Here is a 25,019-nt window from a genome sequence, read left to right as displayed (position 1 = left end):
AAGAAATTACAACCATATCTGTATGGGCGAGAATTTACTGTCATCACAGATCACAATCCATTTGTCTGGCTTTAGAGAGTCTCGGGAGAAAATGGGAAGCTACTCCAGTGGAGCCTGTCCCTGCAGATGTACAACTTCACCATACAGCATTGGAAAGGCAGTGAATATGGTATTGCTGATGGACTCTCCAGAAAAGAAGAGCCAGAACTGCCCTGGCACTGGACTGTTGAGACCCGACCAGCGATCTTTAGAGGCCGCAGTTCGGGGCCTCTCTCTTATGGAGAGAGATGTGACAAAACAGTGGGTTTTAAGCCTGTAAACTGTATATTAATTATTTCTTGAAGTGTATTTCTCTAGTTTGGCCAGCAGGTGGTGCATGTTTATGTTTAAAGCTGTTACAGAGAAATGACTGTTCCTTCTTTAGTTTAAGATAGAGAAGAAGTTAAACTGCAGTAATGTGGCCAGCTACTTTTAAAATTTGCTGTTCTCAGCTCTAATTGGCTCAGGAATTCAAATTCAGTCTGGAAATACTGGCTTTTTCCCCAGTCTCAGATTGGGAGGGAAGAGAGAAAGATCTCTTTGCCGAGGCCCTGTGAACAGTTATATTGTATAACTTGTGAGCAGCTCTATGTCCTGAACTCCCCAGGTATTAAGATAGTAAACAAATATTTAGATAGTGTTATAATTGATCCATATTTTAGTTACCTGTTATTGTTTTGCTGATTGCACCTTTTCTAATTTTTCATTACAATAAACATATTTAGTTTATTGCCTCTGCTTGTCTGGACTGACTAAGAATCCTGGTGGTTTGTGTTGGGTCTGTGGGTGCTTTCTAGGAACTGTGGAACCACTGGGAGTAACCTAGGAATCACAGGGGATAGTTTGAGAGCAGGAGACTCGCCCAGAAGTGGTTGGGACCCAGTCAGTGGGAGGAGGGCGCTAGTGTAGAGCACATGCGGTAGGTGCAGATGGGCCTGAGCTGTACTGGGGATAGACCCTCTAATTGGCCGCAGGGTAGCCCCAGGTGGCTAGGCATTTCGTAGCATGTGCATACTTTTCATATTCTACTACTTAACATTCTTCGTTGAAAAGTATTTAATTGAAGGCGTTAGAGGAACAGTTTTTTTTAACCTGCCTGCATAACTGCAGAGTCTATGGATACCTTTTACTTGAAGATGACACATCAATTTTCAAAATGAAAGTGCACATGTACTTTCACTTTGTAACTCCTCAAATTCAAAAATACCTATAGACCAGTGGATCTTAACTAGTCCTCAGCAGACACCCAGCCAGTCAGTTTTGAAGGATACCAACAATGAATATATATGAAATAAGGTTTGTATGCACTGCTTCCATTGTATGCAGATCATCTCATGCACATTGATTGTGTCTCTCCTGAAAATCTGACTTACTTGGGTGTCTTTTGAGGACTGGGTTAAGAACCCCTGCCTATTGGTATTTGTACCTCCTTTATTGTAGATATTTTTCAAACCAAAACAATGCCTGCCCTTTGGAAAATATAAAATTTATATACATTGTTGGAAACCGCGCTCTGACGCACTCTGTGTGGAATGTCTCTGTTAACCCATTAGTGCCCAACGTTCCCATATGGGATTTATTATGGGAACATTGGGCACTAACTATACTGTTGGTACCACATGCTTATTATGGGAACATTGGGCACTAACGGGTTAAATACAGTTAAGTGTAGGCATTTTATGTAAAATAAATATGTGCCTACTCTTAGCTGCGCACAGGATGGACAGGTTTTAAATATGACCATCTACCAAAAATAGAAAAACAGTGCAAAACATCCAAACAGAGAACACTGTTTCAAGTTGTGAAAGACTCTCAAGTGGCAATTCCTTTGAAATAATGCATAAAATATACACAAAATGGAGAAAGACTTCAGAATCCAAACTCAACTTCCAAACTGTCAATTGTAGTAAGTCCAATACCAGCACAGGTCAAAAAAACTTGACTAAAAATGGTTAAATCTTCAAAAAAAATTGTATTCATTTACTAATCAATCATATATACTCTTGATGACATCAAGAACCCAATCTTATTGCGAAAGACTGCTTAGATCAGTTTCTTATCTCTTGCTTAACTATACAAAGAAGTTGCCTTGAGTTTACCTAACCATCTAATTATTCCAACTGACTGTACCACGCATCTTAGTCCCATCATATATTCTCACAGCTATATTGTAGAAAATCATTAGCATCATATCTATTGAATGTTCTTATGCTAATATTATATTATATCTCTGGTATTTGAATTCCATTCTGTTAAATGTGTAAATATTCAAATACTTTTTCATGGTAGTTCATAAGTACACAAGTGTTGCCATACTGGGACAGACAGGAGGTCCATCAAGCCCAGTATCCTGTTTCCAACAGTGGCCAATCCAGGTCGCAAGTACCTGGCAAGATCTCAAAACAATACATTTTATGCTGCTTCTCCCAGAAATAAGCAGTGGATTTTCCCCAAGTCCATTTTAATAATGGCTTATGGACTTTTCTTTTAGAAAGCTAGCCAAACCTTTTTTTATTTTTTTAACATTTTTTATTTATAGCCATTTAAATTTTTACAAGCAATAAAACAACTTGTTGGAAATACAGAGAAAATAATATATAGGAATTATTTCAGTTGGGTAATTCAATTCTCTTCCTTAGACCACTAAATAGGGAGAGTGAAAGAAGACAAGGAGATCAATTCAACAATAAACAGAAAAAAAAACCCGTGGTATTAACCTGATTATCCCCAGATATTACTCGTCTAATTCATTATTCCACATTGATCATCTGGTTGGCTTCTTCAATGCCAATACGGTGTAAAGTCAAATCATTTCATTGAAAACTTACTTATTGTCCAAACCTTTTTTTAAACCCCGCTAAGCTAATAACCACACCATACTGTTCTCTTCCCATCGCGCAAAACCTAAAAATTCTTGGAGTGACTATTGACCGAAACCTCACACTCGATACTCATGTGAAGAATACAACGAAGAGAATGTTCCACTCCATGTGGAAACTCAAAAGAGTAAAACCTTTCTTCTTGAGACATATCTTCCGCACCCTGGTACAGTCAATGGTAATAAGTCACCTGGACTACTGTAATGCACTATACGCCGGCTGCAAAGAACAAACCATCAAAAAACTCCAAACAGCCCAAAATACAGCCGCCAGACTCATATTTGGAAAAAATAAATATGAAAGTGCTAAACCACTAAGAGAGAAACTCCATTGGTTCCCACTCAAAGAACGCATTGAGTTCAAGATTTGCACGATTGTACACAAAATTATACATGCAGACGCCCCAATCTACATGCTAAACCTTGTGGACTTGCCTCCCAGAAACGCTGTAAGATCATCCCGCAAATATCTCAATCTGCATTTCCACAGCTGTAAAGGACTAAAATACAAGCTAACACACGCCACCACCTTCTACTTGAGCACGCAGCTGTGGAATGCTCTACCTACAGACCTGAAAGCTATTGATGAAATAATTAACTTCCGCAAATCCCTGAAGACTTCTCTTCCAAAAGGCCTACAAGGAAAATACATAGCCTACAAAACTACTTCAACAATCCACACAGTTACCGCAGTTCACCTCTAACCTACCTAACACTTCCCGTCTATCCTCCCTTACCTAATCTTTCAACGGTAATAACTGTATTTGTTATCATGTAATGACTATGCCTATCTTCTCTTACCAACATTCAATCTATAAGAATTGTACATCACGAAATGATTATGACATAACCACACTCTGTAAGCCACTTTGAGCCTGCAAATAGGTGGGAAAATGTGGGATACAAATGCAATAAATAAATAAAATAACGGCTTTTACCACATTCTCTGGCTGCAAATTCCAGAGTTTAGTTACACGCTGAGTGAAGAAATATTTTCTCTGATTCGTTTTAAATTTACTACTTTGTAGCTTCATTGCGTACTCTCTAGTCCTAGTATTTTTGGAAAGAGTAAACAAGTGATTCATGTCTACACGTTCCACTCCATTCAGTATTTTATATATCTGTATCATATCTCCTCTCAGTCGTCTTTTCTCGAAGCTGAAGAGCCCTAGCCGTTTCAGCCTTTCCTCATAGGGAAGTCGTCCCATCCCCTTTATCATTTTCGTTGCCCTTCTCTGTACCTTTTCTAATTCCACTATATCTTTTTTGAGATGCGGTGACCAGAATTGCACACAGATTCAAGGTGCAGTCGCACCATGGAGCAATACAAAGGCATTATAACAATCTCGTTTTTATTTTCCAATCCTTTCCTAATAATACCTAACATTCTATTTTGCTTTCTTTGCTTCAGCACATTGAGCAGAGGGTTTCAAAGTGTCATCAACGATGACTCCTAGACCCTTTTCCTGGTCAGTGACGCCTAACGTGGAACGTTGCATCACGTAGCTAGAGTTCGGGTTCCTCTTGCCTACATACATCACTTTGCACTTGCTCACATTAAACATTATCTGCCATTTGGATGCCCAGTCTCGTAAGGTTGTCTTGCAATTTTTCACAATCCTCTTGCAATTTAACAACTTTGAATAACTTTGTGTTGTTGATAAGTTTAATTACCTCACTAGTTATTCTCATATCTAGATCATTTATAAATAGGTTAAAAAGCAGCGGTCCCAACACAGACCCCTGCGAAACCCCACTATCTACCCTTCTCCATTGAGAATACTGACCATTTTACCCTACTCTCTATTTTCTATCTTTTAACCATGATTTATCAATTTTCTCTGGAGTATTTCATGTGGTACTTTGTCAAATGCTTTTTGAAAATCCAGATACACAATAGCGACTGTCTCACCTTTATCTACATGTTTGTTCACCCCTTCAAAGAAATGTAGTAGATTGTTGAGACAAGATTTACCTTCACTTAGTGAAAGATAACTTATTCCGAACCATGCGATTTTGAGCGGCTGTCGGCCTTTCCCCAGTTTCTAGTTTAAAAGCTGCTCTATCTCCTTAAATGCCGCTGCCAGCAGCCTGGTCCCACCCTGGTTAAGATGGAGCCCATCTTTTCAGAATAGGCTCTCCCCTTCCCTAGAATGTTGCCCAGTTTCTAATAAATCTAAAACCCTCCTCCCTGCACCATCGTCTCATCCACACATTGAGACTGTGGAGCTCTGCCTGTCTTTTGGGCCCTGTGCGTGGAACGTGGAGCATTTCTGAAAATGCTACCCTGGAGGATCTGGATTTCAGCTTTCTACCTAGGAGCCTAAATTTGGCTTCCATAACCTACCTCCTCACATTTTCCTATATCATTGGTACCCACGTGTACCAAGACAGCTGGCTCCTCCCCAGCACTATCTAAAATCCTATCTAGGTGACGCGTGAGGTCCGCCACCTTGGCACCAGGCAGGCAAATGACCAGGCTATCCTCACATACACCAGCCACCCAGCTATAAACATGCCTAATAATTGATTCACCAGTTACAACAGCCGTCCTAACCCTTCCCTCCTGGGCAGAAGCTTCTGGAGACACATCCTCGGTACGAGAGGATATTGCATTCCCTGGTGGGCTGGTACTGACGACAGGATTATTTCCAACTTCACCAGGGTGGTGCTCTGCATTTAGGAGGCCTCCCTCCTCCAAGGGCTGCCATACTGGAGGTGGGACTTCTCTACAGCATCCCTGTAGGCCTCCTCTATGTACCTCTCTGTCTCCCTAAACTCTTCCAAGTCTGCTACTCTGGCCTCAAGAGAATGGAGCTCTTTGCATCGAACACAAACATATAACCTCTCACCAACTGGGATATATGTGACACTCGGTGCACCCCTCTCATTGCTGGACTTCTGTCTGCATCTTAGTATTATAGAATTGTTTAATTAAAGCTTCTTCAGGGACTAGTTCTATTACTAGGTTTTAATTTACTATTTTCAAGTTTATCTCATTTATTGTATTTATGTTTATACTTGGTCATTTTGCTATTGTTATGCTGTTAACAAATTTGTAAGTTTTATGTTAAACTGTACCTGCTGTACACCACCTTGAGTGAATCTCTTCATAAAGGTGGTTAATAAATCCCAATAAATAAATACATCAAGAGTATATACATGGATAAAATACTTTTTGAACATTTAATAATTTTTTAATTGGAGGTTTGTTTTTTTTTAACCTCTGATGGTATTGACAGTTTGGGAGTGAGTTGGGCTCTGAAGTTTCTTTTCTCCATTTTTGTATATTTTGTACATTATTTGAAAGGAATTGCTACTTGACTCTTTCATATCTTGAAACTGTTTTGTGTTTGTGTTTTCTCTGTTTTTAAGTTTCCCATTGCCACAGGTAAAAGACTGTTTGAAAATTGCCCTCCTCATGTTGGTGAAACTGGACAGGATTGACAAAATGTGTTTGTATATTTTGTCATTGCCTCTTGCATCATGGAAGAAAATAAGTTCAAACAAGTAGTGAAAGCATACAGAGTAAGAATCGTGGCATTTTTTCCAACCCTTCTTTTTATGTGTATGCATGCATACTTGTGTGTGTGCATGTGCACGAATGTTTGCATCTATATTCTCTTTCTCAGTGTGTATCTGAACTTTGAGAGGAGGAGGAGTGGCAGTTTGGATCAGTTTTCAAATATTTCATCAGTTTGGAAAGAATAATGAAATAAAACCAAGTGTGATGAAATAGCTAATATTCAGATGTCTAATTGGCAACAGATTTCAAAGGGTGCATTAAAAAATTTATTTAAACGGGCCATTGTACGTATGCAACAGGTGTTGCTATGCATCTCCACCACTATGAAGGCCATACACAGATCAACCAGTAGTAAAGTACATGTTTCAGTTACTAGGTATTACCATATATAGGAACCATTTTTTTGTTACATTTGTACCCCGCGCTTTCCCACTCATGGCAGGCTCAAAAGTCTCAATTTGCTTTGCTATAGAATTTGCAATAAAGAAAATGAAAAACACATCAGAATTATTACGAGCCAGCCTAGCAGTGATAGGGTTGTGGCAACAAGGGGTTGCATGGTGGGGACATGCAAACATGTCTCTTGAAATTATGTCCAACCCTTCCGCATGTGCCAGCATGTCTGTGGATCTATCTATGCAGTAAACATATGTCACATACATTTGTGTCCCTTCTCCAGCTCCCAATCCTGTGCCCTTCCCTTCAGGGAGGGAAAAAAGAGGGGCACTTGCTGGACTTCTGGGGAGAGGGCAGGCGAGAAGGAAGAGAGACATAGATGCTGACCCTGGGGGATACTGTAGTTCAGGAGGATGGAAAGCAAGAGAGGAGAGGAAGGAATGTCAACACAAGGAGGGGAAATAGGGACACAGGGGCAATGCTGGGCATGTGAATGGGGATAGGGACATAGTGGGCAATGCTGGGCATGTGAATGGGGATAGGGACACAGTGGGCAATGCTGGACAATTGAGGGGAGATAGGGACACAAGGACAGTAGTAGTAGTAGTACTGGACATGTGAGGCAGAATGGAGATACAAAGGAATGATGCTGGACATGTGAGAGGGGATGGGAGAGAGAGATTGAGAAGCGGAATGCTGGGCAGAATGGGTAGGGACTCAGAAGAAGGATAGATGGTGGACATGAAGAGAGAAGAAATGCCAGATGGACAAGGAAACCCTGGCAAGAGAGTTAAGAGAAGACAGAGGAAAGCAGAAGCCACAGTGTGTGATCAGCACGATAAAATTGGAGTGCTTTATAACCCTCATTACGCAGAATGAGCGTCAGAAAGCACTTCTATATCCCAACCTCCAGTCTTTGGTCCTCACAGCCTAGATGTTCAGAGCTTAGAATTTGATTCCTTGCATCTTCTGAGTGGTGTCTCCAAGGTCGTGCTGACCTCAAGAAAGATTCCACTAAGATGTATTTGTCACAAAACTCCTAACCATCCACCTGGGGTTACCCCATGGCCACTTAGAGGGTCTATCCCCAGCACAGGTCCACTTGCACCTGCTGCTTGTGCTCTACACTAACACCCTCCTTCCACCGACTGGGTCACAACCACCTCTGGGCGAGTCTCACATGCTCAAATTATCCCCGGCGATTTCTAGGTTACTAGAGCCACACTCCCAGTGGTCCCACAGTCCCCAGAAAGCACTCACAGATCCAACACACAAACCACCAGGATTCTTTATCAGTCCAGGTAGGCAAAACAAGCAAACAAATGTGTTTATTCTCAGAACTTGGAGCAGTGAACAAAAATGTACAATTGGCAAACAGTAACAAGTATCTGAAAAATTGATCAATTGGAAAACTAACTAAAACATTTGAATACAGTCTAAACAGTACCTGGGAAGATCAATACATATAATTGTTCACAGAGCCTTAGCAAAAAGATCTGTCGCTTTCTTCTTCCTGGATGAGACTGAAGGCAAGATCAGTATACTCTAAAGGAAATGAGCTCCTGGGCCAATCAGAGCCCAGTCAATGAGATTTGAAAGTATACTGCTGCTTGCTTCCTGCTTGTATTAAAGAAAAGGAACACTCAGTTCCATATAACAGCTTTAAGAATAAACATGCACCATCTGCTGGCCAAATAGGAGAAATACACTTCAGAGGGAAATATTCAATACATTTTACAGGCTTAAAGCACACCGTTTCTTCACAGTGTTATTCTTTCAAATGGAGGTTTGCCATCTGGTGTGAGGACAAGTACCTAGACTCTTTTTCTTGCCCTACACAGATTCTGCTTGAATGCCTTCTACCATTGAGTCTGGCCTCAATGCCAACTCTGTAAGGGTTCATCTGAGTGCAATTAGTGCTTACCATCACCGTGTAGACGGTGAGCCCATTTCTGGACAGCCTCTAGTTGTTTGCTTCATAAAAGGTTTGCTTTTGACAAAGTCCACTGACAAACCTCCGCATGTGTTATGGGACCTTATCATCCACAGCCTGCTGATGAAAGCTCCTTTTGAGCCACTCGATTCTGTCATCTGAAGTACTTGATATGGAAGGTCTTGTTTTTGGTGGCTGTTACTTCAACTCCCAGGGTAAGTAAGCTTCAGGCTCTAGTAACGGATCCACCTTACACTAAGTTTCATCACAACAGAGTAGTCTCCGCACACACCCAAAGTTCCTGCCTAAGGTTGTGTCAGAATTCCATCTGAATGAGTCAATCGTCCTTCCAATATTCTTTCCTAAGCCCATCCTGATGAAACCGCACTGCACACCTTGACCTGCATGCGCGCATTGACCTTTTTCTTGGAGCAGACTAGGCCCTAGAGACAATCCACCCAGATTTTTGTTTCTTTTGATCCAAACAGGATGGTAGGGTCGCCATCAGGAAATGCACAATCTCCAATTGGTTGGCAGATTGCATTTCTTTCACTTACGCCTGACGCCTATCCAGGGTTGAGGGTCATATCAAGGTTCTTAATGCCAGAGCCATTGTGGCGTCGATAGCCCACTTGCAGTCAGCCTCCATAGAAAAAATTTGCAAGTATGTAATGTGGTTGTTTCAGTCCACACATTCACAATTACAGACCAGTCAGTCTGACCTCAGTGATGAGTAAACTAATGGAAACGCTTTTAAAGCAGATGATTGTGATGTTTCTTGAATCAATTGGACTGCAGGACCCGAGGTAGCATGGTTTCACTAGAGACAGGTCTTGTCAAACAAATCTGATTGATTTCTTTGACTGGGTGACCAAACAGTTGGACATGGGAGGAGCACTAAATATGATGTGCTTGGATTTTAGCAAAGCCATTGACACAGTTCTGCACAGGCGACTGATAAATAAACTGAGTGCCCTTGGTATGAGACCTAAAGTGACTGACTGGGTTTAAAACTGGTTAAATGGGAGGAGACAGAGGGTAATGGAGCTTGCTCTGAGGAAAAGGATGTTATCAGTGGTATACTGCAGGAATCAGGCCTTGGGCCGGCTCTTACATCTTTGTGAGTGATGTTGCAGAAGGACTGTCTGAATAGATTTCTCTTTGTGGGTGATACCAAACTCTGTAATAGGATGGGCACCCCGGATGGTGTGGATAGCAAGAGGAATGATCAAATGAAGCTTGGTCCAATAATTGGCAACTAAGATTTAATGCTAAGAAATGCAGGGTCATGCTCTTGGGTTACAAAAATCCAAGGTTACAGTACAATATAGGGGGTGAAGTGCTTCTGTGTAAGGCCCCATTTAGAGTACTCTGTGCAATTCTGAAGACAGCACCTACAGAAGGTATAAACAGGATGGTCAGTCCAGAGAGCAGCTACAAAATTGGTCAGCAGTCTCTGTCATTAAAACATATAGGGACAGGCTTGTGAACCTCAACATGGATACACTGGAAGAGAGGCAGGAGAGAGGGAATATGATAGAGATGTTAAATACCTCAGTGGCATTACTGGCATTATAGGAGATGAGCATTTTTCTAATGAAGGAAAACTCTGGAATGAGAAGGCATAGGATGAATTTAAGAAGAAATAGGCTTAGGAGGAATCTAAGAAAATACTCTTTAATGGAAAGAGTGGTGAATGCGTGGAATGGCCTCCTGGTGGAGGTAGTAGAGACAAGGACTGTCAGAATTTAAGAAAGCGTGGGACAGGCTTTCTCTTAGGAAACAAAGGAGGTAGTTGTTTCTGAGGATGGGCAGACTGGATGAGGCCATTTGGCCCTTATCTGCCGTCATATTTCTCCGTTTCTATCTCCATAGCCTTGAGCAGGGTACCTGAAGCAATAGTCGGTTTGAACCGACAGTTCTGCAGAATTTGTTTAAGGTCTAAAATCCAACTCTACCCTAGGCCCATTGTTTTCTGTTCCAGGCTACACTCTCACACAGTTTGTATATAGTTTCAGGTTAATTTGTAGTTTGAACTCGCTGTTGTTTTCAGTGAGCCTGGTAGCTTGGGATTTCCATATGTGAGAATATGGCCTGCTTGTCCTCAAGAGAAAGCAGGTATTCTCCGAGGTCAGCAGGCCATTCATTCTCACATACCCTCCCTCCTCCCCTTGGAGTTGTTTTTTATTCTATTCTATTATACTGTTTGTACCACATGCTCACGGCGGGCGGGAAGGCACTCATGCATGCACAGGGGGGATGCTAGCACGTGCTCTTAAAGTCATATATGCTTTAAAAGCGCTCCACACCAGGCAACATGGAATCGCATCACCCACATATGAGAATGAATGGCCTGCTTTCCTTGGAGAATACTTGCTACAGGTAAATATCTTTGCTTTATGTGCTCAAGCAGGCTGTTTAAAAATTCCCCAGGAGAGTATGTGCATATGAAGTAGGCAAGCTGATTCTTTGCTTCTAGTTTTATGTGATATAATGTGGGTGTTCCTTGAGGTGGATATTAGTTGGAGTGGGGTGGGGTGAAAGTAGATAATTTATGTACACACTTTATCAAATAGGTGCATATATGCCTATTCTTTCCAGCATTCACATACACATAATTAAACACAGCAGATGTAAATGTGTGCACCTACTTTCCCTAGAATAATTTTATAAATATTCATAGGCAGATATATTGTTCCTATTTTTATAAAGGCTACCTACATGTCTTCCACATGAAAAGCTGTATGATATTGCAGGAAATCAAATTCTGGCATGAAAGGCTTAAACCAAAATGTTCTGAGTTGAGAAGAGGTAAAAAAAAAACAACAACATTTTTGCATCATTACTGAATCTGTAGTAAACAGAACTGAGCAAAAATTTATAGTGCCAAATTCTTCACACATTAAAAAATGTAACTTGTGTGATGCTGAATGATAAATGACTTAGACAGCATTCTGCCAGGTTCGTGGTTTTGTTTTTATAATAACTCATTAGTCTTACTGTCATTAAATGAAATATTACCTTCCTGGTATTTCTTAGTTACAGCAAAGTTGTCTTCCCACAAGCAGTAGAAAGATAAATTGGTGTGTCTGGTTTAACAAGGGTACTAGCAGTGGCATGTGTCTACCAAGAGGGGGCATCAGTGGATTGTTATATATATAAAGAAAGCAAGAATGATTCACTTCTTGAATGTAAATTGATTTGTTATATTAAGTGACATGCTCTTTACTTTATCTGAAAGACTAGAAGACTAGCTAACTGAATTCTAGGTATTGGCATTATTATGCATTTCTGCTAGATATATATGTGTTTAATATGTATATGTGATCTATATCTATCATATCCTGTATAATAATTCTCACCTCCAACGTTCTATGGGTCTTGCTGCCTGTGTTCGTGACTTCTTCGGAGTTGGTCTGCTAGGCTCCATAGCACAGGCTGACGTCACCGTACCCATTATAATGTACACATCAGAACCCGAAGAGAAAAAAAAAAGCATGCCTCACAGCTAATCCAACTCCCCCCCCCCCCCCCCCCCCCCCAACTGGCTCGTGCCTATTTGAACCACCATGCAGCCTGACAAAAAAAAAAAGGTTCGAGCCTGCCTGACGCCACTGACACACTCAACAGCCGCCCTCCCAAAACACCATACATCTTGACAGCCAAAACAAAAAAAAAACGGCTCGAGGGCAGGAGGGGGCGTGGAAATCAGAGGGGGAGGGAGGAACGATTGAAAGAGGGGGCGTGGGAATCACCTGTCATGAACAACGGTGTCGCAGTCAAAAGGGAGGCTCTAGAGAGGGAGGGAGGCCAGTAGCAGGAGCACTTGAACTCAACCAATAGGGAGGAACTCTGTCAGAAACATCAGATACAGCACTCGAAGCCGCCACTGCATTGAAGCCACCTGCGGCACCCGTTGCAGAAAGCCAGGAAGAATCAGAGGAAGAAAATGGTGCTGCCTCCACAAATTTTGGACGTTTCTGCAATGGGCAGTTAAGGACGTCCAAAAGTGGATGTTTCTATGAGATAGACGTCTTTCTCATAGAAACATCCAATTTTGGACATCCTTAACTGCCCATTGCAGAAACGTCCAAAATTTGGACATCCTCTACTGCCCCGTCACAGAAACGTCCAAATTTTGGACGTCCTCAACTGCATTTGCATGCTGGCTGACAGGCCCCCATTCCCCCCAATGACGCAATCCACCCCCCCCCCCCCCCCCCCCAGCGACAGAGGACTGGAGGTCCGGTGGACCTCCTGTCCTCCCCAACAACCCCCCCCCCCCCCCCAGGTTCAGGGAGGCCTGGAGATCCGGTGGGTCTCCAGCCCCCCCCCCAACCCCCCAGCAAATGGTCCCTAGTGGTCCAGTGGACGCTGACCAAGCCCCCCCCCCCCAGCAACAGGGGGGCTAGAGGTCCGCTGAACCACCGGTCCTCCCTCCCCAACCCCCAGCATTGGCAGGGTTCCCTGTGTGATGGTGTCACTCCATCCGCCGCCCGCCCCCTACTTTGGTTGGAGGAGGGACGCAGCCTGCCTCCCTCCTCTTCCTTCGACGCCGCAAATGGCGGTGCCCATCCATGCCCAGTGCATCCTGGTATGCGCTGGGTGGGGCTACACACCATATAAGGGCTCCAAAACCTGTCAAAATCCCAAACCTGTCAAACACAGGGGCTGGAGGTCCATGGGACCACCAGGCCCTGACTACCCCTGCCCCAAGCAACGGGGGCTGGAGGTGCGGTGGACCTCCATTCCCCCCCCCCCCCCCCCATGACGATCACACACCTCCCCCCCCCCAAGTTCAGGGAGGGCTGGAGATCCGGTGGGTCTCCAACCCCCCCCCCCCCCAAACCCCCAGAAAAAGACTCCCTGGTGGTCTGGTATCCGGTGGCCGCCGCCGCCAGCTCGAAGCTGGCGTAGAGTTTGTCGCGGCCAGCGACCCAATCTTTGGCGCGCTGGTGGCTGATCATTGGGGATGAATGCGTTAAGCCCCGTTGTTTAGCATGCATTTGCATGCTACTTGTGGTAAGAGCCCTCGAGTGGGTTGTTTCACGCGCTCGAGGGCTCTGATCATGGGGCGATAGTAAACACCAGTGCTAGTACGGTACTAACAGCCTCTAGCGCCAGCTTTTGCTTTAGATCATCCGCCCCTAAGTGTTTTAAAAACATGCCTTTATATCAAGTAGCTTACCTTTAGCCACATGTTTATTCACTTTTAAAGAAATGAACCTAGGAGATTTATCAAGTTTGGATACTCAACATGCTGTTGATCAGTGGAACTCTGCTCTTCTTACTGCTTTGGATTTGGTAGCTCCATTGACATCTATGTGGCTCCTTCGTTTAGTTCTGATTTAAGAGAGAAAAAATGTCTTTTACAAAAAGTGGAGCGGGAATGGAGAAAGTGTCCATGTTTGCCAAATTTTGAACACTGTGATTTGTTGAAAAGCAATAATATAATTCATCTATCTTGGTTGCGAAGAAAGACTTTTATAATTTGTGTATTGAGAAGTCTTTGCAATCAAGAGAACGTTTTGCTCTTGTACCAAAGTTGATGGATTCCAGCAAACTTAATAAAAATTGTGAAAGTTGTCTTTCTTCCCTTGAACTGGCAAGAGGTTTTGTTCTTAAGCTTGAGAGTATGAATTCAGAGTTTAATTTATTGAATCTTTCTGTGGAATTGGATTGTCCTTTGGACTCTAATGTAAGATGGACTAAATTTTCTGAGCTTAGTATTGAACTGATTAAAATACATATGAATAAAGGTCTCTTTTTGTATTTTTGATAGCTGTCATCTGAGATTAGTAAAAAAAAACCTTAAATTAATCTCTGTCAAAATTTTTCATGTAGTTAGCAAATCCTTATCTGAAAGCGTAATGCCTTATTCTTTAAAAAGTGCATCAGTTAAACCACTAAGAATCCTACTTTGGATCCAGGACTATTTAATAATGATCGTCCAATTTCTAATTTGCCATTTTTATCGGAAGTGATTGAAAAAACTGTTCCTGATCATTGACTGAATCTCTTGATTCTCATCAGATTCTTGATAAATGTCAGTTTGGTTTTTGGAATGATCACAATACTGAAACATTGTTATCTTTGTTTGATGCTATCCATGCTGGTTTTGACAAGGGCTCCGACTTTTTTCTGGTATCAATGGACATTTCTGTTGCTTTTGATACTATTGATCATCGAATATTGTTGCAGAGATTGAAATCTATTGGAATAGACAGAACTATGTATGACTGGTTTGCATCTTATCTGTCAATGAGGAAATTTCCTGTGAATCGAGGTTTTAGATCAGCCACCACTTATAAGTGTGTCATTGGGAGTTCCACAAGGGTCTGCTTTATCGTCAACTTTGTTTAATAATCTTTCTAAAACCATTATGTCTTCTGCTTGATACTTTAGGGTTGGATTACTGAATTTATGCTGATGATACTCAGTTTCTTGTTTAAGACTGTAGACTGTCTTAAAATGTTGCTGAGTATGATCAAGCAATGGATGGCAAATAATTGTCATTATGATTGTTATTCACTACTAACTCAATTTCTTCTTTTCCTAAACTCCGCACAATTAATGGTATTGATATGCCGTTTGGCCATCTTTATCCTTGCATGATCATATCCTTTATAATAATTCTCACCACCAATGTTCTAAAGTAGCTGCCTGTGTCCGTGGCTCCTGGAGTTGGTGAGCTAGGCTCCGTTAAGACCCCGGAGGAGTGCAGCGACGTGAGAGGCGAGAGGAGGAGCGGCTGCAGAGCCGACAGCCAATGCCTGATGGCTGTCTGCGGTGCCGTGCTTGATGTTTAAAAACATTTATTGTTTTTTTCCTTTTTGTTGCGGCCACTGCTGCTCAAGAGGAGAAGCAGCGGCGGCCGGACAGCGTTGCAAAGTGATGCACTTGGGGTGTAGAAATTCAGAAGAGCAGTACATGCTAGGGGGAGAAAGACTAACACAGATCAGGAGAGAGAGATTTTGGGGTGAGAATCTCAAGGCGGCAAAACAGTGTAACAGGCAGTGCCTGTTGCCAGAAGAATGCTATGCTGCAGGCTGCATAGAGAGAGGCATAACCAGAAGAAAGGAAGTGGTGATGCCCCTCTAGAAGTCATTGGTGAAGCACCATTGGGAGTATTGTGTCTATTTTGGAGGCTGTATCCAAGGACATAAAAAGACTTGTGGGAGTCCAAAGGAAGGCAATAAAAAATGGTACACAGTTTGAACCAAAAGATGTGTGAGTAGATATTGGAAGACCTGAATATGTGTACGCTACAGGAAAGGCAAGATAGGGGAGATATGATACAGACCTTCAAGTACTTGAAAGATATTAATATACATACAAATGTTTTCCAGAGATGTTGCTTTCGGCACCTAACCTTTATACCTTTCAGGAAATCTAGACTGCCCCAATTTGACTGTACATTTGTCCTTTAGATTGTAAGCTCCTTGAGCAGGGACTGTCCTTCTATGTTAAATTGTACAGTGCTGCGTAACCCTAGTAGCGCTTTAGAAATGTCAAGTAGTAGTAGTAGGTAGAATTAGAGGACATGAATTGAGGTTGTAGGACGATAGACTTAAGAGCAATGTCAGGAAATACTTTTTCATAGAAGGTTGTGGATGCCTGGAATGCCCTTCCAGGAGAGGTGGTGGAGTCAAAAATGTTGAGAGAATTAAAAAATGCATGTGATAAACACCAGAGAATGACACGGGGACAGGGAACCGCAGTAACTGCAGGGATGGGGACGAGGACAGAGCTCACAGGGTGGGGTTGGAGACAGAGCCCACAGGGACTAACTTTGTCCCCGTGTCATTTTCTACTTTGAAGCCTGTTAATGAACTGGACTGTTATTTATGTTTAAGTGATGCCTACAAAGATATTTTGATTTTTTGGAAAAACAAGCAAACATACTGGCCACAACTAGCAAACTTTTCATGGGGGATCCTGTACATCCTGCTACCAGCACATTTTCTAAGAAGACATCTTCTATTCCAGTAAGGACTGTGGAAGACAGGAGAGCTAGACTGAATCCTGAGATTGTTGATGACTTATTATTCATCTGTCCTTGTGTCATTCTCTAATAAACAAAGAGGATGCCTAAATAGAAGATGGAAACAAAGCATGGGTGTTGAGGTATTATGTTGGGCAAGAGTAGTGGAGATTAAGGTCAGTGCCAGACAGACTTCTACAATCTGCATCCTGCAAATGACAAGACAGATGAAGATTCGGCAACACCAATATTGTATATTAATTTATTATCATATACTGCGAGTGAGGTTGATATACAACTCAGGGGGAAGGGGGAAAGATATTAAATAGCAAGTTAAAAGCTATATTAGCAATTCTTTAGTTATAGCATAACTAGGCCCGGATTCTGTAAACGGTGCCCAGATTTGGGCGCTAAAAAACATGAGCATGTAACACAGTTCTATAAATGGCGCTCAGAGTTGAGTGCCATTTACAGAATAGCGTGTAGTGAATGCCCCTGACCCGCCCATGGCCTCCCATGGCCACACCCCCTTTTTAGTTGCTTGTACCCACAATTTTGAGCGTCATATATAGAATCCAAGGGATGTTATCCCAAGACTCCATCATATTTAACTTGCCTGTATATGGTTGGCATGATGATAAATTGCAAACTAGTGTTTAAGCATCAATAACCTCAGAGAGTGGTGGGTGTGGCTCAAGCTGCCTTGTTGGGCAGACCGAATGGACAATACAGATCTTTATCTGCAGTCATTTACAAGTAAAATGATTATTTGATATTTTATTATCTGTATAGCTTCATTGTTATTTTATTATAATACTAGTAAATAAGGCCCGTTTCTGACACAAATGAAACGGGCGCTAGCAAGGTTTTTCTCGGTGTGTGTATGTTTGAGAGAGTGTGTGTGAGAGTGACTGTGTGAGAGAGAGAGTGAATGTGCGAATGTGTGTGAGAGAGACAGAGAGAGAGTGAGTCTGGGTGCGAGTGTGTCTGTGAGAGAGAGAGAGAGAGTGTGTGTTTGAATGAGAGTGTGTGCGAGTGTGTATGTGAGACACAGTGACTGTGAGAGAGAGAGTGTGTTTCACACAGATACACTGTGTGTGAGAGAGTGTGTGCGATACAGAGTGTGAGAGAGTATGTGTGCGGTACACAGACTCTCTGTGAGACCGAGAGAGTGTATGAGACCGAGAGTATGTGAGAGTGACTGTGTGACACATAGTGAATGTGATAGTCTGAGACATAGTGTGAGAGACTGTGTGAGAGAGAGAGAGACACTGACTGAGAGAGAGTGTGTGTGGGACAGAGATACCTCCCCCTCCCTCTGTAGTTTGAGGACCCCCCCCCCCCTGGTCTCAGGATCCTTTCTCCCCTCTGCGTTCCCCTCCCCTCCCCTGTGGTCTCAGGATCCCCTGCCTCCCCCCTCACTGCGTGGTTGGCAGCACCGTGCGAGTGTGTGTGTGTGACAGTGAGTGAGACTGGTTGCGAGTGTGTCTGTGAGAGAGAGAGTGTGTGTGTGATTCTCCTCTCTCCCCTGCCCCCCCTCCAGCCACCCAGCGATTCTCGTCTCCCCTGCCCCCCCTCGAGCCATGCAGCGATTCTCCTCTCTCCCCTGACCCCCCTCCAGCCACCTAGCGATTGTTCTGTGTCCCCTGCCCCCCCTTGAGCCATGCAGTGATTCTCCTGTGTCCCCTGCCCCCCTCCAGCCACCCAGCGATTATGCTCTCTCCGCTGCCCCCCCTCCAGCCACCCTGCGATTCTCCCCTGCTCCCCCCAGCCACCCAGCAATTGTACTGTGTCCCCAGATTAGCTCCGTTGAAGCGGCGGCGTTATTGAATGCCCTGGCCGTCCACGGAGTCAGCTTCAGAACGTTGGAGATAAGTTTGTTCCCTCAGTCCTGCCTTCTAATTACCCATCCTCAACATCATCACGTTTTGACGCGAAGGTGGGGCCCGCCCTCGACATCATCATGTTTTGACGCGAGGGCGGGGCAGACAGAGATGGTGAATCGGTTACACACCTACGAACTTACGAACCCTTCATTGAAGCCACAGAGTCAGCTTCAGAACGTTGAGGGTGCTTTTTATTATAGTACATGTTTTGATTTGTTACTTTGTGTTTGAATTATTTTGATGATATTAAAATTATTTTTGGGGTTCTTTTATTAAGCTGCTGCAAAAAGTGACCTTAGCATGCCCTTACACAGGTCCTTCCTGCCTCCTAAGGCCATTTTCACCGCAGCTGTAAAATGGCCAATTTTCTATTTTTGTATTAATGGCCATGTGCTAATGTTGCCATTGGTAAGTGGCAATTTTTCTTAATTACCACATGAGCACTTAATGCCACTCATTTTGTAGGCAGTAAGGGCTCATTTGGTATTCCTGCACTAACCAGTTAGCGAGCAATAATGTGGATGCTTTAACTGGTTGGTGCAGGAATGCTCACATTCCACCCATAACATGCCTCCTCAAAAAAAAGTCATGCTATTTTTTTTAGCGTGCACACATTTCGGAAGTACCACAGGACACCTAAGTACATCCCGTGATATCCAATTTTAGTTGATTTAGGCATATGTTAGCATCTAGCACAGCTTAGTAAAGGGCCCCTTTATTTGTATATTGTATTTTCTTTTTTTATAATTTTAATCCACTCAGAACTCTAGGGGACTAAGCAGAATATAAATTCTGGAATTAAATTAAGCGGGGAATTCATCAGGCAGCATTAGGGCCTTAAGTCATGTAATGCAACTTAAACGACCCTAACTTATCTTGACATAAAATACCACAGTGGTATTTAAGTCACTGTAGGTTAGGCAGTAATGAAATGCAAACCATGCAAATGCATGTTTTGTGTCTCATTACTATGCAAATACGCTAACGCAACTTGTGGTAATATACCGCAAGTTGTGTGAGGGCCCAAAAATCACATTTAAGCTGACACCCGATGATCCTGAACTGTCAGAGCAGGATCCCTCCCCCTCCTGCACTAGAACCCCCCCCCCCCCCAAGATACCTGTGCAGCAGCCACAAGACCCCCCAACCACTTTCCATAGAAGCTACTTTACAAGCAGTGGTGGTCCAGAGGGTCTCTGGGTAGGAGAAAGGCCCACTCGCTCCTGCCCAGTCCGGAAAACGGTGCCCCTAGCAGTAGTCTTGCGCAACTATCACTAGGGGTGGCATTTTACTAAAGGTGCCAAAACTGGGCATGAGCGAATGGGCCTTAATCTGTCCAGAGACCGCACCCCCACCCCGGACCACCACTGCTTGTAAAGGTAACCCCTATGAGGGATGAGGGTGAGGGATCTTGAAGGAGGTGTTGAAGCAGCAGAAGTGGCTGTTGAGGCCTGGAGGGGGCTCTGATGCTAGAGGTCTTGAGGTGGTGGTTGGGGGACCCAGCTCTGCCAGCACAGGAGCATCAGGCTGTGGTTTTATAGCCTGATGCTCTCGGACTGCAGGAATAACGCTACTTGCGAGTTGGCTTGCAAGCAGCGTTGGTCTTTTCAAACAGGATTCAGCAAACTGTAGTACTGGACCTTGATGAATTTCCCCCTAAATTAAATGTTACTTTCTTGTATTTATTTTCCTTTATTGCTTTTTAAACAAATTGACCTATATATGTGTATAATTTTCTTTAAAATTTTGAATATCCAATCAGTGTTCTTCCTTAAACTGAGTTGTCACTTATTTTTCATTTATGTATTACATTTTTAAGCAATTAAATAGTTCATAGGCTAATAATATAAAACTATTTTTGACCCTCACTTATAGTGTACAGTATGGCTTTTATCTATGTTGTTTAATAGGAGAGTAAAACTTCTAGTAAACTTTGACCCTGATTTGGCTCCTTTTTGATTCAATCAAAAGATCTTTATTAAATGTGAAAGGTATATTTTTACATGACTGCATTTTGGAGATTTCTAAGGGTGTGCATAGACTGAGGGATAGAATGTCTGAAGTATTTAAGTGCTTTAACATAATGTTTCCTTTAGTACAGTTCTCAGCCTGTTTTTAGTTGCATGTTTAGAATCCTGCATATCCAGATCCTTCAGAGGTAATTGCCAAGGGCTAAAACTAAAGATAATAACTTGAGATTTGTGTCTCTTTCAGGTTAGAGCCATTGTAAATTGACAGCTTTCAAGGACCTCAGATGACATCAAGGCAGGCAGATCATCTAAGGGCCCTTTTACTAAGGCGCATAGGTGCCTTCGCATGTGCATTGCACGCCAAATTGGAACTACTGCCCAGCTCCAGCGTGCCCCAGGCGGTAATTCCATTTTTTATGCGTGTCCAAAACATGCAGTAGAAAATATTTTCTACTGCGTGGTGCTTACCCATGGTAATCGGCAGTTTATGTGCGCTGGCTGCTTACCGCCACTAAGTGAATGGTTGGCAGTAAAGTCTCAGCCTCAAAATGGATGCTTGCTGGTTTTAATTTTGCTGCACATCCATTTTCAACCACAAAAAAAAGCCTTTTTTTCCAGGTGTGCTGAAAAATTGACATGTGTGCGGCCAAAACACACACCTGCACCAGCGCAGGCCACTTTTCAGTGTGCCTTAGTAAAAGGGCCCCTTAGGGTCAATTAATGTTAATTTTCATCTTTGAAATTTTTTTTTCCAGCCAAGCCCAATACAGAGTCCTATTTTGGGGAGAAAACCAAATGCGAGTCAGTCACTGCTTGTGTGGTGCAAAGAAGTTACAAAAAACTACAGAGGAGTAAAAATCACCAATTTTACCACATCATGGAGAAATGGCTTGGCTTTTTGTGCAATATTACATCATTTTAGACCAGACCTAATGTAAGTAATAGTTTTCCAGACTTTCCATTCAGGTCTTTTTTACAGTCCTGAAAAATATGAATTTGTGTGCACAATGAAATGTGGTCACTCACATATCCCTATCGCACACTTCTAGTAAAGAAATTTACAAATACTGAAGTTCGGTGTATTACTTTAGTCCTTGCTGTCATTTTTTCTTTCTCAGTATCCTTACATTGATTTACTTTTCCTCTTATACAAACAGCACTTTGATTATGTAAATTGCATTGTGTTAAAATGAGATGAAACAAATAGGCCTGTAGCTCTTTCTTTGTTGACAAAGGATTACCACATAGTAAATTTGGTTGTCAGAGCTGGTCCCTCATCTTTGCTTTACCTTCTTTTTAGAAGGAAAGCTGCAGGCAACAAAATATGTGAACACTGATACATTTTATTTATTTTTTTTTACTTTCATTTTCCATACTATTAGTTTGGCTGATTGAATTGCCATGAAATTCCAAGTGATTATATGATATGACATTTTTTTTTGTTGATTTGGCTTGTTTTAGAATTACTGTTTACAGAAAATGTATTAATTTACTTTGCCTTTTTATTTTCCATTAGTGACTACAAGTTCCTGAATCCTCAGGATATTAAGGAGAACAACAAAAAGGTATGAATTGCTAGATGAAAAAATAGCTTCAATTTTTGTTGGGGTGTAGCTCACACATTTCACTATAGATTTCTTTTTCTTTCTTTTTTTTAATTAACTTTGAAAATGTAGGTGATAACCACAAGTTACAGAAGGTATTCAAGCTTCTCGATGTTCATAACTGATACAGACTCCAATTTATCATGGGCTTTAAAATGTCGCAAAGTATACTAGTTTGACGACTTAACATTTTTATTGCCTCTCATAGCTGTAATTGTTTTCTTCTATGATTTATACATATTGGGCCTTATTCTGTAAAGGTTATACTCCTAAATTTACGCTCCTAAATTATAAACATAATTTGTTTTGGAGTATAAATTATGCTCGTAATGTAGGAGCATACATTATGCTGATAAAGATAGGAGCATAAATTTCAGAAGCGTTAATTTAGGAGAACCTTTATAGAATAATGCCCATTGTGACTTGCGGTAATTTTGGATTAACTCTTAGTTGTAACCCACTATGAACTTTATTACTGGTATTAGCGGGCTATAAGTAAACTAACTGTAACTGTATATTATGTGCACAACAAATTAAGAACTACTATTAAAGATTATATGGAGAAAAAATGTATACTGAAGGAAGCAACAGTAACCAGTGTGTTGTATTTTCCAGAAGCTAACATTTGTATCTCCACTGGAGGTCACTGTTTCCTTAAATGGGGCCAAATATCAGTGTACAGCTAGAAAATAAGTGTCACTTGTCCTAGCTTTACAAACCATGTACTGAAAAGCATGGAAAATTGTTTGATATCATCATATTCATTCATAGCTGCTGCAAGAACTGTTTTCTGTAGAGAATTATTTCATTTTATTTGCTTTTCTTTTATTTTGTGTAAGCAAGATTAGTCCTGCTTCAAAACAAGGGTTTAATCAGGTTGAAATGCTGCTTTAAAAAAATGTTAAGGAGTCATATGAAGTCCTAAAAATACTAGCGCTGGGGTTTACTAAGCTGCTAGCGCAGCTGGCTGTGCGCTAGTGCTGACACAGTCTATTCACTTTGAATGGGCTATGTCGGCAATGCCGCGGAAGCTGCTAGCGCGGCTTAGTAAACAGATCCCTAGAACTTTGAGGGTTTCCTAAAGAGCTAGGGTATGGTGATGTAATGCACCATATCTTTCCTAACTGATGTTTAATCAGTGAGTGTTGATGCAGAAACATGCTTCTGCACTACACTAGCAGGTCATTCTAATGTAAAAAGGTACATTCTTGTTAGTTGATATACTGTACCTGAGCTGCCCTGTGTTTTACATAATCACATATGTTTTAGACTGGAATACACTTTTATGAGTGTACTTTTATAGAAGTATATACTTTTGTTGGTATTTCTTCATTGACAAGCAAGACTGTATCAGACACACGTGTATGCCCTCCTACTGAAAAGGAAGAGAACAGCAGTCCCAGAGCTCAGAACTAGTGCAAAGTTCTGAACATATGGAGCCTTTCCATCAGTCTGCTCAGTTTTTGGAGGTTTCTTCTCTCTGTACTGAAGCTGAAAAAAAACTCTCCTAACATTTTGATTAAAGTCTCTCTTTGCCAGTGCGTTTCTGATGAGATGCAGCATCTTGTCAGAAGCGCATTGTCAACACAAAGGTCTTTTTGAAGACCAGACGCAACATTCACAAAGGCGAATCATCAAGTGTTTGATGCAGGCATTGTTTTTGATGCAACAACTCATGACCCCTGAGGCAGGCACTTAGTGCCAAAACACGGTGCCGTGTCGGGCCTTGTATGCGACAACAATAAAGTGTTTTCACTATTGATGATCATCCCGTGTCCTTGATCTTTCTCAAGCCTTCTCCAGCTTCCCACTATCATTAGCTGATTACGTTCCAGGTGGGATTACTTTCTGTTTTCTTTTTTCCTCCTAGATGTTCTTAGGACCATGGCACAAACAAAACTAGGCTTCAGTCCCAGCCCAACTTGCAAAAGAAAAATAGCCAATAATGACACCCACAGACTGTATATCATTTCCTTGGGATAAATCAATAATTGTTGGCCCAACAATTCAAATAAAAATGCCAGGGTAAGTAATGTCACACAAATTTCACAAAATCTGACTCAAAAATTCAATTTTATGTATGCAATAGGTGAAGCACAATATTACACTGACAGAACCTCGGTGGTAACTCATTTCACACTGGGAGCACAGCCCAGTGTCTTACCCAACTCGTCGGTTCAATTAAATGTTAGTGTAAACTTTTATAATGTCATAAATAGTCTTTAATATCAAAATCTTCTTTAAAATGAATGAATATTATCTCTTAATAGGTAAACAACTTAGCAAACAATCTCATTAGCATAATTTACTTATTAAATAGGACTGCCACCAACACGGACCATGTTTTGCTGTAGCTGCGTCAGGGCATTAGCCTTATAATGATGCCTGCTCACTCTTTGGCATCACATACTCCCTTCCAATTGAGCTGTGTTCCCAGTGTGAAACAAGTTACCACTGAGATTCTGTCAATATATTGTGCTTCAGCTGTTGCATACATAACATTGAATTTTTGCATTGGGTTTTGTGAGATATGTGTATCATTTGCTTAGAGCCGCATAAGTCAGGCACAGTGTCACTAGATCCTGAAGAGCCAGTGTTCCTTGCGCTTTTTGGACAGCGGCTAATGGTGCTGTATTGGTCTCTGGCTCGGCGTGGCCAATGTCAGCAATCACACTGGTCCCAGGTTTGACACGGCCCAGTGTGGCAGCAATGGCCGGGGACTGCAGCTTCTTCTGCTGAGCCATCTAGCAAGCTCCCTGCGACCAGATCTGGCTGCTCATCAGCTTTTAGCAATCAGGAGCCC

General features: G+C 42.1%; 1 protein-coding gene across 1 annotated transcript in view; it reads left to right on the top strand.

Moving 5' to 3' along the window:
* The window catches only part of EHBP1 (EH domain binding protein 1), a 763,964-nt gene that overhangs the window by 346,511 nt on the left and 392,434 nt on the right, over window positions 1-25,019 (top strand). Inside the window, 2 exon segments of the mRNA XM_030196160.1 lie at window positions 21,368-21,546; window positions 22,129-22,177. Of these exon segments, the coding sequence (XP_030052020.1) occupies window positions 21,368-21,546; window positions 22,129-22,177 (228 nt within the window).

Source organism: Microcaecilia unicolor, chromosome 3 (assembly GCF_901765095.1).
Source record: "Microcaecilia unicolor chromosome 3, aMicUni1.1, whole genome shotgun sequence".
NCBI lineage: Eukaryota > Metazoa > Chordata > Amphibia > Gymnophiona > Siphonopidae > Microcaecilia > Microcaecilia unicolor.
This window is presented reverse-complemented; position numbering and strand designations above follow the sequence as displayed.